At 36.4% G+C, this 16,879-nt stretch overlaps 1 protein-coding gene across 1 annotated transcript in view; it reads right to left on the reverse strand.

Moving 5' to 3' along the window:
* Nucleotides 1-501: 501 nt before the first annotated feature.
* Nucleotides 502-16,879, reverse strand: part of LOC149238792 (uncharacterized) — a 121,212-nt gene continuing 104,834 nt past the window's right edge. Inside the window, exons 4-6 of the mRNA XM_089373193.1 lie at nucleotides 2,058-2,271; nucleotides 1,477-1,839; nucleotides 502-1,272 (exon numbers count right to left, since the gene is read on the reverse strand). Of these exons, the coding sequence (XP_089229319.1) occupies nucleotides 1,157-1,272; nucleotides 1,477-1,839; nucleotides 2,058-2,271 (693 nt within the window). The 3' untranslated portion in view covers nucleotides 502-1,156. The remainder of the gene's footprint in view (nucleotides 1,273-1,476; nucleotides 1,840-2,057; nucleotides 2,272-16,879) is intronic.

Raw genomic sequence — 16,879 nt, forward strand, 5'->3', positions numbered from 1 at the left:
TTATGGATTACCCTCTTTTTGGTGGGTAACAAGTACTTTTGATTTTTGTTTCTTACTGCTATAATGTAAATTTCTTTTACTCAACTTGTTTTATTAGTTACAATTCCATGTAGACAATTTATATTGTCTTTTTGCTGCTTAGCTATATTTCCATGTAGGCAGTTCCATAGTGTTTTCTGCTAAGCAAGGTAAATCCAAATTAGAAAGCAGAATCACAATGGTACAGATCATTATGAAAACGCTCGACCATCACCCAAAAATTTAAAATAGAAAAGCTGGTATAACTAATGAAAGATATTCTGTCCAAAATTTTACTATATGTTACGTCAGCTGTTCATAATTGTGAGCCAGAGATACATATTATACATTTAATAAGCTCAAAAAACAATGAAGAATGGTCTAAATGCCGTGATTGAAAAAAAAAAAACATGAGAATGACTCATTCATATAAATTTGAATTCAGCAGACTCCTATTAAAACTATTGATATTACAAAGGAATATGAAAGAACATGTTGCCCCCTTTTTTAACATGAATAGAATGGTACAGGATACACGACTTGAACCTGAAAAGAGAACAACAAATCATCCACTAAATAAACATAGACAACACTCTAGAATGGCATTAAATACGTTTTCTGAATTGAATGCCTCTACCACGCCTTTTATTTTACCATGCAGTAGGCTGCAATATGTCCCTAGAGTTCTAATTTCTCTATCAATGAATCTAGCCATTTGGATTGACATATGTAACTCTATCTACTAATGAGCTAACTCCCATAGGAATAGGACCTGTCATCTGGTTGGTGCAGAAAGAGAAGATAATTTGGATCATTCCCTGACTCACCAAGACCATCATTATTACACAAAGCTGCAACAGATGTCCCAAGCCCGGAGAATGTGGGCCCAAAATCTGACCCGCTTAAAATCGAGAAAAAAAATTACATTGTACATCAAGAATGACCAAATATATGGACATCAATACAATATAACCCATTGCACTTGCTTTTAGTTTTTCAGCTTTTGACACAACAATAAAGTCCCATACATCCAAGGTGCTTGATTTCAAACTTCTGGAACTGGATTCAAGCTGCTAAAAGATCTTTCAGATAGATGAACATGAAAAATGACATGGTCTCCCAGAGGGATCGATATGCATCAATGACTGAACTCAATTATAGGTAATTGTGGAGGCTCACAGGAAACACAATTTGCCCACAAATTTGCCAGAGGAAGGAAATAATACTGGCCACTCCAGTCTGCTATCTTAAAACCTGCTTCAATCACGCAAGATTGGAATTAATTCCATGTAGTTAAAACAAAATTTTGCAGTCAGATCCTGAATCTTCATGTAAAACAAATTATATTTAAAGGATTAAGAGAAAAAAAAAGGTTAAAACATAGAAAACCAGGCAAAACTTTTCTGAGAAAAGAGAAACTTCGATGATCTGAAAAAAGGCTGTTAACGTTATACCTACCTTCAAAAATATTTGATGGTAGTAATGATAGTCTACAAACGTGCTGATTCTCTCTACTAGCACTGAATAGTGCATTAGCAAGATGCATCTGTTCCATTGATTCAACTCCCTTCAATATGTCATCAATGTTTTTCAAGGCTGTTGAAGAAAGTGGATTCTCAACATTATAGTTAGCAAGACTGTTGCACACAGCTTCTTTTAAGCCAGATTCAACCCAAGTAGCCATGCAGTTTGTCAAATTGAGAGAAATATATTTTTCCTGGTCTGGATTTAACAACATCCATGGTCTGTAAAGCTTCACTGATGATCTAAGTATCTCTGAGACTCTGAAAACCTCTATTAGTGAAGCGAAGTAACTCTTTCCTGTGAAAATGGCAGGATTAAACTTTAAATACTTCTAAAACGCACATAAATTTGCATTAAGACAATAAAAGATGAAGAAAACAAGTGAATCCATGGCTGTAATCATCAGCAGTGTCTCAATAATAACTCTGCATAAAAATGAAAAACAGAACACCAGGATTGACCGATCATGATTCATAACCACTTTAAATGGATATTAAAATCTACACATTACTGACCTTGAGGATGAGTTAAAATATCCATGTTAACATTTGCATCTAAAGCTCGACTCCACACATTAAAACCATGTTGGAGCTCAGTGGCACAGACAGATATCATGGTAGCCCAGACATTTAAATAAGCAGACTGGTCTTTGACTGATGTGGAAATCAAAATGAGTACAAAAACTGTATGTATATAGAGATCTACCGCTGTTCTTAGATCCTCCTTTGCCTGAACCACAAGAATTTTCTCAAAAAAAGTCAACATTGTTATACAAATTTAAACGGCAAAATCTACTTTAGTGTTTTTAGATGCCCGCAATTGCTATAAAATATCATAGTTAATCACTGAAATGGACTTTAATGTGGCATCTAAACTTTAAAGTCTCTCCGAGACATTGGAATGTTACTATGCAATTATACTGATGAGGATTATGAAAGGCACTGAAAATTTTCAGACATATAATTATTCGACCTCTAGTTATGTTACTGTGAGTAATCCTTAGATTCCTAATCAAATTATTTGCTTAGAAAACTCCTTGCAAAACAGCAGATGCAGTAGATGTCAAATTATCCAGAATTGTCACATATCATATGCTTCTGTTTAAGTACATGATCATTTTTACCTCCAAGAAGGATAGAGAAAAAAGTGTAGTCCAGTCTAGGAATGTTAATATTGAATAATACTGTTGAGGATTATTCTAGGCACTGAAAATTTTCAGACTCAAATATAAATATTCAACCTCTAATTACGTTACTGTGAATAATCCTTTAAACTCCTAATCAAATTATTTGCTTGGATAACGATTTGCAGAGCAACATATGTGGTATATGTCAAATTATCCAAATTTGTCATATACTTATGTTTTCCTCAAGTCCATGATCCCTCTTACCTCCAAGACGGACAGAACAAAAGGCATAATTAACAGAAATAGAACAAACTCAGGCTGATAAGATGGCAATATGAGAATAACTGTATTCCCTATTTCATCTGTAAACCACCTTGGATATTCCATGCTCGAGCATGCAATTATTTTTCTTATATTTACTGATTTTACAACAAAAAAAGACACGCCATATGGATTCTCAAGCAACTACAGAATAAAAACAGAAAGTGGCAAAGACATATAATAGAAAAGCCATGAACACAATATTTACTTTGGAGAAACCTTGTACAGGTAAAAAGTTAAAACTCAAACTGAAGGATTGTTGTTATGAATAAAATATATAAAATTAATATAACTAAATAATAATTAATTAGTGAAGAGGCATGTCTCTAAAGGACATGATTGTTCGTGAAAGGGCACCTGCCTAGATATATAAGCGGGCACTCATTTGTAACAATTTCATCGTCTCATCTCTTTTGTATTCACACACACACACACACACACACACACACACACATATATATATATATATTATCCTATGATGGATACTTTTATATTTCAGATAGTTTGAATCTTTCTGTGTATACGAACTTTATTCGTTACATTGGTTTCAGAGCCACGTTCTCCGATCACCAGCCTTTGGCCATTAACCTATTGTCAACTTCGTTGTCATCGTGATTCAAGCGTTTCACTACACAAGTTTCGGAGTTTCTCCGTTTCGTCAGTTTCGTCTTTCAGGACCTTTGGCCATTAAAAAAAAAGAAAGAAAAAAAAATTATATAGAAAATAGGGAAAAAAAGAGTCAAAATATATATTTAAAATAATAATAATAAAGAAATAAAAAGTTAAAAGAAAAAGAAAGCAGCGGCGTGATGACCACACAGCCTCCATTTGCAGGACAGTGGCCGCATGCAACTCCCACATCGCCTACCGCATCACCACCATTGCCCAAGTTTGCCGCTGTTTGACACCAATGTAGTCGTTGTGCATACATTTCACCACCATAGTGTTGAAAAAAATGTGTAACTAGGTTTGATCTTCACAAGTATGAAATGTACTCTTGTAAATATAAAATGAAAAAGAAATTATTATTATTATTGGAGCATGGGTTTCATGCTCAAGTTCTTTTATTTTATAGGTCAAGCACCCATTGAGTGCTTCTACAGTTTTTCCTAGGTATACGAGTCATTGTCATTTATTGAAGACCCTATGGGCACATTGTAAATTGTAAAGAAAAAATTATTTTGTCTTTAAAGTGTCAAAATACCTCCAAGATCAAGTCAGCCTACATGAAGAGCTCGTCCACCCTTGAAGAAGCCTATATAAGAGGAACTCGTCCTCCATTTGGATCACTCAATCTCTCATCTCTTATGCGAAGAAGGAGAATTTGAAGAAGGAAGCGCGAAGAAGAAGTCAAAGTATTTATGGGCCTTATCTATTCTTCTAGAAGATCTAAGTTAGGGTTTCTGCGCTGGATCTTCTAGGGTTCGATTTTGGAAGCACAAGAGAAGGAAAGGCAAGCGAAGGTCTCTTAGGGAATCTTACTAGCCCTAGGACTCAATTCAAGGCAAGCGAAATCAAAAGGAACGTGATTAGAGGGAGATCGAAATATCCTAGAGAAGCAGCAGTTGTTGGGGAGCAGAATTTCGAATCTACATGGAGGTCGAAGATATTGTAGCAGGACATCGTGGTAGACTTGATCTTGGAGGGTATTTGTCTGAGTCCAAGTCATGGTATTCGTAAATTGAAATATCTAAAAGATAAGGAAGAGATTTACGGGTTTTCCCCTCAAGAGGAGGGGTTTTGGCTTTGGCTTGCAGCCTATATACTGTCACTGTTCTTACTGTTTTGGTAGTTGTTTGATGTATTGCACATTGGAATAATAGCGAACAAAGCTAATAAGTAAAAGGTATAACACAAACAGTTATCAAGTTAAGAGAATTAACATATTCATTGCCCTATTGAATTCTCAACATTGTATCAGAGCTTTGGTTCTCTAAGGGCATCATGAAGATCTCCTCAACAATGAAGAAGTTCATCAAGAAAATTGCAAGCCATCTCACGAAAGGTATCAAGGAAGCATGGAGTTTCTTATTCTCTGCAAAGAAGGTATCATTCAAAGAAAGGGATGAAGCTATCTTCTCGGCTTTCTCTAGTATATTCCAAGACAAAGACATTTAGATAATTGATAGTGGTGCATCAAGGCACATGACTGGCCACTCCCACCAATTGAAGACCTTATCAAAAGGAAAATCCGCTTGCTCTGTGGAACTTGGAGACAACAAGTGATATCCTGTGAAGGGCATTGGATCAACTTCCATAAAACTTGAAGATGGAAGCAACATCCACCTCAACAACATTCTATTTGTTCCAGGTTTGCACAAAAATTTACTTTCTATTTCAAGTTTAGAAGACAAAGGAGATAGAGTAGCCTTCATTGATGGAAAAGTAGTTGTTTGGGGAAAAGACTCAAGCATAGATCAAGCAAAAGTTATTGGTATCCGAGAAGGAAGGCTTTACAGATTAATATCTCTCGTAAACCAAGCCCTAGTTCACACTGAGATGAGTCCATGTGAACTTTGGCATCGAAGGTTTGGTCATCTAAATTTCAAAATACTTCCAACTTCAAATTCCATAGTAGATGGAATACCAAATTTGAAGGAGGATCATGAAGGTGTCTACAATGGATGTGCATTGGGCAACAATACCAAGAGACCATTTGGAAGCAGTGCTTTGCGGTCGAAAGAAATCTTGGATCTCATTCACTCTGACGTGTGTAGCCCTATGACTCCAAAATCTCTTGGAGGCCATCTATACTATGTCACGTCCATAGATGATCATTCAAGAAAAACCTGAGTTTACTTAATGAAAACCAAGGTTGAAGTATTTACAAAATTTCAAGAATTCAAGGCTGAAGTGGAGAACTTACAGAAAGAAGAATCAAGATACTGAGATCTGATTATAGCATTCTGTAAGGAGTCTGGGATTAAGAGGGAGATGATAGTCCCATACAATCCCGAACAAAATGGAGTCGCAGAAAGAAAGAACAGATCCATTGAAGTGTAAAAGAAATGTTACACGATCAAGATCTACCTAATTTTCTGTGGGGAGAGGCAACAAAGACAGCGGTCTACATTCAAAATCAATGTCCTCATAGATCTCTAGATAACAAGACTACGAAAGAAGCCATTTGTAGAACATCTCCGAATCTTTGGGTGTCCTGTGTATATTCATATACCAAAGAACAAAAGAAAGAAGTTGGATCCTTACAATATGAAGGGAATATTTGTTGGGTATAGTAACGCATCAAAGGCCTATAGAATCTATACAAAAGATGGACATCACATTGAAGTTAGTCATGATGTCATATTTGATGAGAGTATAGCATTCAAGAAGTCAAAAGAACTTTCCATAGATTCTGATGACAAAGAACTTCCGATATTTGAGGAGGAAGTTGACAAGGAAGGAGAAGGATCACACCATGAAGAAGAAGGGCCAAGTGAACCTGTTCAACCCGTGGTCATTCCAGAAACAAGGAAAAGACCTAATTGGTTGAAATCTACACTACTTGATGCAGAAGGTCATGGGGCAGCACAAGGATCATTTAGAGAAAGTAAGAGACCCAAGAAATATTTTGGGTATGTTGCATACATGACAAAATTAATAGAAGCAGAACCATCCACCTTTGAAGAAGTTGTAGAACATCGAGAATGGAAGGATGACATGAATGAAGAGTATCAATCTATAATGAAGAATGGGGTCTGGGAGATTGTATCTTAGGCCTGAAGACAAATCTGTGGTTACTTCCAAGTGGATCTATAAGATCAAGCATGTAGTTGATGGAAGTATAGATAACTATAAAGCAAGATTTGTGGCTAGAGGTTTCTCTCAACTTGAAGGCATCGACTATGAAGAAACATTTGCTCCAACAACAAGATATACAATGACGATCATTAGTCAGTCTCTCATCCAACATCGATAGAATGGAACATCCACCAAATGGATGTCAAGACTTCGTTTCTGAATGGCACCATAGATGAAGAAGTCTATATAGAACAACCATTGGGATTTGATATCAAAGATAGAAAGGCATATGTTTGCAGATTGAAGAAAGCATTATATGGCGTCAAGCAAGCACCAAGGTGATGGTATGCTAGAATGGATGCATATCTCCAAAGAATAGGCTTCACAAAATGTTATGCTGACTTGAACCTTTATATTAAGGTTGAAAATAATGAACCTGTAATTATTCTTCTGTATGTAGATGATCTTCTCTTGACAGGTGTAGAAGGTCGAATTGAAGAATGTAAGAAGCAACTACCAGTAGAATTTGACATGAAGGATCTTGGGCTGATGCATTACTATTTGGAACTAGAAGTCTGTAAAGGACCGAATGAAATCTATTTGGGTCAAGGAAAGTATGTGATTGAGATTCTAAAGATTTTCGACATGATGGACTATAAACCTATGACCACTTTGATGATCACAAACTTGAAAAGGCTGGGTTCTGAATCAAGCCTTGTGGATCCTTCCAGATATAGGCAACTTGTTGGCTCATTGATGTACTTGGTGAATACTCCACTAGATATGTTTCGCAGTAAATGTACTTAATCAATTCCAAGTGGAGCCGAAGCATGATCATTGGATAGTAGCAAAGCATATTCTGAGATATTTGCAAGAAACCATCAACTACTATCTGAAATATGATATGAGGAAAGATGTCCAATTGATTGGTTATACAAATTCTGACTGGGGAGGCAGTGAACAGGATGGAAGAAGTACTACAAGAGGATGTTTCAGTTTAGGATCCTCCACAATCTCATGGATGAGTAGAAAGCAAGACATTGTTGCTTTGAGTAGTGTTGAGGTTGAATATGTTGCACCATGTGAAGTAAGCAAAGAAGCAACATGGTTAAGGAAGTTGTTATCCGACTTGTTTGAAGGACCGATGTACCCTACAGTGATACTTTGTGATAACACCAATTGTATTCGTTTGTCTGAGAATCCAGTGTTTCATGGAAAGACAAAGCACATCAACAACAAGTATCACTATATTCGAGAGCTAGTACAAAATGGTGTGTTGCAACTACGATATGTCTCCACTGATGAACAGCTAGTTGACATATTGACGAAATCACTTCTGAAGAAGAAGCTTGTATACTTAAGGGACAAGCTTGGTTCGGTGGATATGTCCTCCCTAATTGAGAGGGAGAGATGGACACTACATTCTTGTCTTTAGTTGGGAAGAAAGAATGGAAGATTGGGTAACCATCTGGCATTCGATACTCTTTGAGAATGTGGTAGGGCATTCAAGACAAGAGTAGTCGTGGACCGATATTCTGAGGATTAGCTACCCAAGATAAGAATAGTTCAATGGGACGTCATACTCTGTGAACACCCGGGTGGAGTATGTACCTTGGGAAACAATGATGATGGTGTCTATACATCATTGGTCTCGCCAGCATTGTACTCTGATCTTGTGGAGAGATAAAGTTGTTAGTCAAGGCCTTGCTATGTGATAATCTTGGTTAATATGATGCTAGACAGATGGGTTACCAATCTAAGTCTTCTTACGAGATCTCTTCAGATTGAGAATGACCATGTGTAACTAGGTTCGGCCTTTATAGGTATGAAATATACTCTTGTAAATATAAAATGAAAAAGAAATTATTATTATTGGAGCATGGGTTTCATGTTGCAGTTCTTTTATTTTGTAGGTCAAGCACCCATTGACTGCTTTTAGGATTTGTCCTAGGTATAAGAGTCATTGTCATATATTGAAGACCCTATGGGCACATTGTAAATTGTAAAGAAAAATTTAGTTTGTCTTTAAAGTGTCAAAATACCTCCAAGATCAAGTCAGCCTAATAAGTTGTCAAGTCAACCTACATGAAGAGCGACATCCACCCTTGAAGAAGCATGTATATAAGAGGAACTCGTACTCCATTTGGATCACTCACTCTCTCATCTCTTATGCAAAGAAGTAGAAGAAGGAGAAGTCGAAGAAGGAAGTGTGAAGAAGTCGAAGTATTTCTGCGCCTTATCTATTCTTCTGGAAAATCGAAGATACAGTTTCTGCGCTGGATCTTCTGGGGTTCGATTTTGGAAGCACAACGAAAGGCAATCGAAGGCCTCTTAGGGCATCTTACTAGCCCTAGGACTCAAGTCAAGCAAACGAAGTCAAAAGGAAGACTATTAGAAGGAGATCGAAGTCTCCTAGAGAAGCAGCAGCAGTTATAGCAGTTGTTTGGGAGCAGAATTTCGGATCTACTGGGAGGTCAAAGATATTGCAACAGGAGGTCATGGTAAACTTGATCTTGGCGGGTATTTGTTTGAGTCTAGGTCATGGTATTCATCAATTGAAAGATTTGAAAGATAAAGAAGAGATTTATAGATTTTCCCCTCGAGGAGGGGTTTTGGCCCTTGCTTGCAGCCCATATACTGTGTCACTATTTTTATTGTTTTGGTAGTTGTTTGATGTATTGCACATTGGAAAAATAACAAACAAAGCTAATAAGTAAAAGGTAACACAAACAATTATCAAGTTAAGAGAATTAGCATATTCATTGCCCTAATGAATTCTCAACACATGATCCGATAGCAAAGCCACTACTCCTTGCCAGAGCCACCCTTGCTCAACTGCCATGTTTGTTGGTTGTTGCCTCCGTCCACACTGAACGACCCGTCGAAACCTCTGAAAGTTGTCGCGAGCCAAATAATCACAGTTTCTACATCGTTGTTACAGGCCACAATTGCCATCGTTGTCCATACAAATTCCTATACATTGTACACTGCAACAGTTCATGTGTCTGGTAACGGCCGCAATATAGTTCTCCACACAACCACCATCAGTTCGGGTCTGATGGTTTTATCCATTGTTCACTTTCATCAGAGTTAGTCGAGCAGATTTGTTGCCACTGTTCCTACCTATTGACACGACTCCTCATAACACATATCAAAAAAATTAGTTAATTAATCCAACCATTGGACAAAGAAAATTCACCAAGGTTAATCGATTTAAATTATATTGTTAAAGTGTATAAGAAAAGCACCCAACAAGCAAAAGCGTCCAAGAATAATATTGATATTTGAAAAACTATTAAAATATTAAGTGTGGGGAAGGTCTTATTATAAAAGAGGAGGTAATAATTGACCAAAGTGGAATAAAAAATTATTGGTATAAAACGAAACATAAAAATGTATATTCTTTGATAAAAGAATATATAAAAGAGTATAATAAGTATTTAATTGTTGGAAGTACAAAAATAATTATAAAAAAATATATTAAAAGGGTCAGTTATCGTCAATGTTAAAATATTGTTTGACATAAAATTATCGACAAGCAAAATCGAGTCTAATTTGAAAATGAATGAAAGAACTATGGATTCCAAATATCATTCTACATTTTGGATTAGATGTTTGCCTTGTCAAACAGAATTTGAGGATTTGTTGGTATTTAAAAATAGCACAATCTTTTGCCCAATATGTCAGAAACTATTTACTTTGGAAGAATATCAAGGTAATCCACATACACAAATTAAAAGATTAAAAGAACAACTCGTAGAACTTCAACAAAAAAATGAGGCATCAGAAAAGAAATATAAAGATCTCAAAGATCAGTGATACGAAGCATCAATGGAAAATAACGGAGGAATCTTGCGTCTAAGGGACCATAATCAAAAATTACTTATAAAGATTAAGAAGGCCAAAGCTACAAAGCAAAAATTAGAACAAGAAAATGAATGTCTCGAGAAGAAATTCAATGAGAATCTATCGGAGAAGGAAGAAGAAAATTTGTACTTAAAAACCCTTAATCAAAGGTTAATAGAACAAATCAAAGATTTAAAAAATGAAAAGTTTGAATGTCAAAACTATGAAAAAAAGGTTGATGAATCAGAAACTAAAGAACTTGTATGTCTTAGAAATCACAATCAAAATCTACTCACTTAAATTAAGAAACTTAAGGATGATACAAAGTCACTAAAAGTGTTATGTAAAAATTATTTATTATTTAAATTTTAGGTTTATTATTTAATTTTAGGTTAATTATACGAAAGGGCACAATCATAAGATCATGCCCTTTTCCCAAAGGGTGCCCATGGCGGTATATAAGCCAAGAACCCCCACTGTAAACAATCATCATCGGTCAATTAATTATTATATATATATATATATATATATATATATATATATATATATATATATATATATCTACGTATCAAAGAAGTTTTCACTTCATTTGGTATCAGAGCTCGTCCGCTCCTCGGACTCTATTGATCCACTGTCTTCTGCGCTACCTGCCCACTTTGTTGCGGTCGTCCGATTGCCAATTCTGTCACCCCTATCCGTGCCCATTCGTTCATCTGTGTCCATCCATAGTCCGTTGTCCACAGCCGTCAGCTGTGCGTCTGCTGTCCAGCCATTCGCTTGCCCAGTCCTCCGCCCTCCTTCACGTTCACACCGCAATGCCATTCCACTGTGGGTTGCATCACTGCCAACTACCTGCACCGGTTTTTCGCCCTTCCCCACTCGTCATTCTGCTTGTCGGTCGTCCGCTGTACGCTAGCCTCTGCACGTTCATTTAAATTCGGTCGTGTCGTTTCACTTCATTTGGCTCTCGATCGTACCATTTCAGTCCGATTAATATTCTAATTTTTTATTATATAAGTTATAACATATATAACTAAACTATATTAAATAGTATATTATATAGCATATATTATTTATAAAATATATATAATTTAGTTATATATAAAAATATTATATATTATATATGATATATATAATTTATTTATATATATAAATATTATATAGTTTAAACTATATATATATAATTAAATTAATTTAATAAAGAAAAAAAATAAAAATAAAAATAAAATTTAAGCTGGCAGATAAATACACACCCCCACAAACTCGCTCAATGTCGACAATGACAATGGCTAATTTCAATAAAAGATTCGTTGACGCGGAAAATAAGATGAATAACAACACCGATGAGGTCAATAAAAAATTAGCTGATTTCCAGAACAAGTTCAATGGGCAGGCTGACGATATCAAGAGGCTTCAGGATACCACAAATCGAATAGAAATATAGATGGAGCATCACCATGTCCAATCAAACGTGAATCAAAAAGAGACATTAACATTGCTGAACCTCGTGCATAAAAAGATGAATATTACACCCGCACAACTACTACAAGAAAATGAAGAAAATCAAGAGCACAGCTCATCAGATTCGACAAAATCAACAGACTTTCAAGAAAAAGCTGAATCCCCAAAAAAATCAGCGACACCCCACCAAGAAATGAGTAATGCAACTCTTACAAATAAGCAACTCTGGGATACCTTTACCAATCAACACCCCTTTTCGCTCAAACATTAGCAACATACCAGCGAAGGGCAAAAGTCGAGATGCCTAAATTCGATGGAAATGAAAAAAACAATGTTGCATGGATAAATAAAGCAGAAGAATACTTTGAGATATATGACATCAATGATGATGACGAAAAGCTCAGGCACGCATCCATGAAAATGGAAGGGGAAGCATATAATTGGTATATGTGGTGGAAAAAGACAACACACGTCATTAGTTGGAGAAAATTTAAGGATGCATTCTTTAAAAGATTCCAAGGTGTAAAGGAAGAAGAGTTCTTTTCAAAACTCATCAAATTACGACAAAAAGGAAGTGTGGACGAATACACTCAAGAATGGGAGACCTTAGTAACACGAGTACCTGGGTTATCAGAGTCTCGTCTAATTCAATCATATGTCTCAGGGCTTAAAACCCATTTACAAGTAAAACTTGAGATGCATGACATTACATCAATAGAAGTAGCAAGACGAAAAGCAAAAACGGCCAAAAAGAAATTCGAACAAATATTTTGGTCAAAATCGGAAAAAAAACATATTCAAGACGAAGAATACCCCAGTATGTGGACTCAAACAATACATGTTCCACCACATCGTAGTGAAGATGAAAAATCTAATGTGGAAATGCAAAGGATAAAAGAAGGTAAATGCAAACACTATGGTGAGAAGTGGGACCCCAAACATAGATGTGCTAAAGGAAAACAACCAAAGAACCTATATAATTGCGAAGCAACTAATGATTCAAACAGTGAAGATTCTGACATAGAAGAAACAGAAGATGCCCTAGAATTCTCACCAGAATTAGATGACAGAGTATTCCGCAAGTGTCGCTATCAGCTATGACAGGTATATCACAACCTCAGACGTTAAAGTTGAAAGGACATATAAAGAAGAACAACGTAGTGGTTCTCATTGAGTTTGGCAACGCACAATTTTTTAGATGCAACTGTGGCAAAGAGACTCAATTATTTTTCATTTCCCTTACCAAACATGAAAGTGATGGTAGCTGATAGTAAGAAGATTGAAAAGGTAGGGAAATTCCATAAGGTTAAATTGCAGATTCAAGACTTTAATTTAGAGTCTTTGTTCTTCACGGTACCATAAGGAAGAGTCGATGTAGTCTTAGGTATCCAATGGCTACGAACTTTAGGTACTTATGCTGCTAATCATCAAGTACAATTTATAAAATTCAAATGGGGAGGTTAAAAGTACAAATTACATGGATTCCAAGCACCAAAGAATCAAATTGTATCATCATCTCAGATGATGAAGATGATTCGAAAAGGAGCACCTGCTTATGTAGTACAATGTCACCAATTGGAAATGTTAGTTGCAAATATGTCCAACGAAGAGTCACCAGAGATACAAAATCTAATTCAGAAACATGAAAAGTATTTCAAGACATACCTATGAAGATGCCACCTAATAGGGAAATTGAGCATATAATAGAAGTCAAGGCAGGGTTAGACCCCGTCAACATCAATCCATATCGATATCCACATCACCAAAAGACGAAAATTGAGAGATTAATCCAAGACCTTTTAAAGTGTGGGATCATCTCGAAAAGTAAAAGTCCTTATGCTGCTCTAGTGGTATTGGTAAGGAAGAAGGATGGTTCATTCAAATCAGAATCAGATTGGAAGACATACCAAAAACAGCATTCCGAACACACAAAGGTCACTATGAATTTAAAGTAATGTCGTTTGGATTAACCAATGCACCAGCAACGTTTCAAGCAACTATGAACGAATTATTTCATCCACATCTTAGGAAGTTTGTATTAGTATTCTTTGACGATATTTTAATTTACAGTAAAACTTGGAAAGAGCACTTGCAACATCAGGACAAAGTTCTTACACTACTAAAAGAGCATCAATTTTATGCAAAAAAATCCAAATGCACCTTCAGAAAGGAAGAAGTAGAATACCTTGGACACATTATATCCCATGAAGGCGTAAAGGTGGACCCTAATAAAATCAAAGCTATAAAAGAATGGACCAAACCTGTTAATGTATCCAAGCTAAGAGGATTCTTAGGTTTGACTTGATACTACCGAAGGTTTATTAAAAACTATGCACATATAACTGCGCCTCTGACAAACCTTTTAAAAAAGAATTCATTTCTATGGGATGAGGAAGCAAGTGTTTTGAAAAATTAAAGGAAGTTATGTCTAATGCCCCCGTATTGGCAACACCAGATTTTTCTAAACCATTTATCATTGAGTGTGATGCTTCCGGATTCGATATAGGTGCAGTATTAATGCAAGAAGGGCATCCAATAGCTTTTGAAAGTAGGAAGCTCAACAAAAGAGAATGCCTCAAATCCACATACAACAAAGAGATGCTTGCTATTATGCATCCACTAGCTAAGTGGAGGCAATATCTTTTGGGAAGTAAGTTTTCCATTCGAACAGACCATAACAATGTCCAACACCTCCTTCAACAAAAAACACTTTCCGAAGAACAACAAAAATGGATTGAAAAAATTGTCGCCTTTGACTTGGAAGTACTACATAAAAGAGGAAAAGACAATGTAGTAGCAGATGCCTTATCCAGGAAAGACGAAGAATCAACACTACTTGCAATCTCGGTTGTTGTTTCTGAATGGCTTAACGAAATTCGGAGTGAATATGCCAAGGATCCAGAAATAACGGCAATAATCAATAATCTTCCCAACAACCCAAAATTTGAGTGGAAGAATGATATTCTATGGTACAAGGAAAGAATCTATCTAAATGCAAATGCCAAGTTTAAATTTAAGATACTCAAGGAGTCACACGACTCACCATCAACTCGACATGTAGGATTCTTTAAGACTTACTACAATGCACGTCAATCCTTCTTTTGGAAGGGAATGAGTCGCAATATTCAGAAGTATGTAGCAGAATGTGACACATGTCAAAGGAATAAAAGTGAAAATATTACGACACCGGAATTACTTCACCCTTTAAACATTCCAAATCAGAAATGGGAAGAAATTTCGATGGACTTTATCGAAGGATTACCAGAATCTAAAGTCAAGGAAAAGAATTTTGTAGTAGTCGACAGACTCACCAAATATGCTCACTTTATGGCAATAAAGAAATCATACTCAGCAAAAGAAATCGCTGAAATATTTTGCAAAAATATATATAAGTTACACGGTTTTCCGAAAGTCATTGTGAGTGATAGAGATGCCAAATTCAAGGGTAATTTCTGGAAGGAGTTGTTCAACCACATAGGAACCTACCTAAATATGAGTTCTGCTTATCACCCTCAAACAGATGGCCAAACAGAGGTTCTCAATAAATGTTTGGAGGCCTACCTACATTGCTACGCTACAGAAAAACAAAATAAGTGGGCTCAATGGTCACATCTCGCTCAGTGGTGGTATAATTCTACTTATCATACGTCAGCAAAAATGACGCCATTTCAAACTTTATATGGGTATGAACCCCCAAAATGGAAGGATCTAGCTGTTGTCCAGACAAATCTACCTGCCTTTAAAGATCAACTAGAAGAAACCCAAAAAATCGTCCAAATATTAAAAGAAAACTTGAATAATGCAAGGAATCGTATGAAGCAACAAGTAGACCGAAACAGAACCGAAAGAGAGTTTGAAGTCGAAGAATGGGTGTTTGTCAAGCTCCAACCATACAAACAATTATCCTTAAAACAGAAAGGAAAAAACAAATTGGCACCAAAGTTTTATGGGGCTTATCAGATCAACAAAAAGATTAGCCAAGCTGCGTATGGTTTAAGCCTTCTAGACACAAGTCGTGTTCACAACGTCTTCCATGTATCCTGCCTTAAAAGGGCACTAGGCAACAATCAATCAGCCCAAACAACGCTTCCATCTCTGGATGATGAGGGAAGGGTCATTCTAGAACCAGAAGGTATTTTATCTACTAAAGAAAGAAAGCTTCGACATCGTACAATCAAGGGATATCTGATCAAGTGGAAGGACTTACCCGAAGAAGATGCTTCCTGGGAGAATGAATCATTTTGTCAACAACATCCGTCGTTACGTATGCTTTGAGGACAAAGCTCGTCCGACGCTAGGAATTAGACAATGGATTTGGTATAGGGAGAATGAAGCTAGTTTGTGGGAGGTTTTGATAATCATGGTAACCTTATGGCCAGCCCTAATGGTGATCAAACCCGAAATGAATGCAAACTTATCTGTAAGGCAGGAGACAAAAGTTAGAATTATGGTTTTGCATGGGAATGTCGCCACCTTGAGCAATATGGACACAAGATAGGACAATACCAAAAATTTGAACCTTTTTTGAAGCATTTTAAGAACAAACAGAGCCAATCTCTAGATTTACCTAGTCAATTGCATTCTCAATGATGATACTAAGTCTTACCTGATCTTTGTCCTCCTTTATGGCATTTCTCTATTTGTAGCGCCAAAACCACTACCTCATAAACACTTTGTTAGCTAGGAGAGATCTACATTTTAAATTGGAATTGGGGTGGCGAAGATTGGTAGACTTTGAGGGCTCCCACCAAGATTCAACGAGTGGCAGCAAGCTACTGTTTTTGTGTGCTTCGTCTAGGGCTCAACCATCAGCATTTAAGTCTCTTGTATCTTTGTTTTGGG

Source organism: Pinus tabuliformis, chromosome 8, assembly GCF_031772625.1.
Source record: "Pinus tabuliformis cultivar Carrire ecotype Pingquan chromosome 8, CPIR1, whole genome shotgun sequence".
NCBI lineage: Eukaryota > Viridiplantae > Streptophyta > Pinopsida > Pinales > Pinaceae > Pinus > Pinus tabuliformis.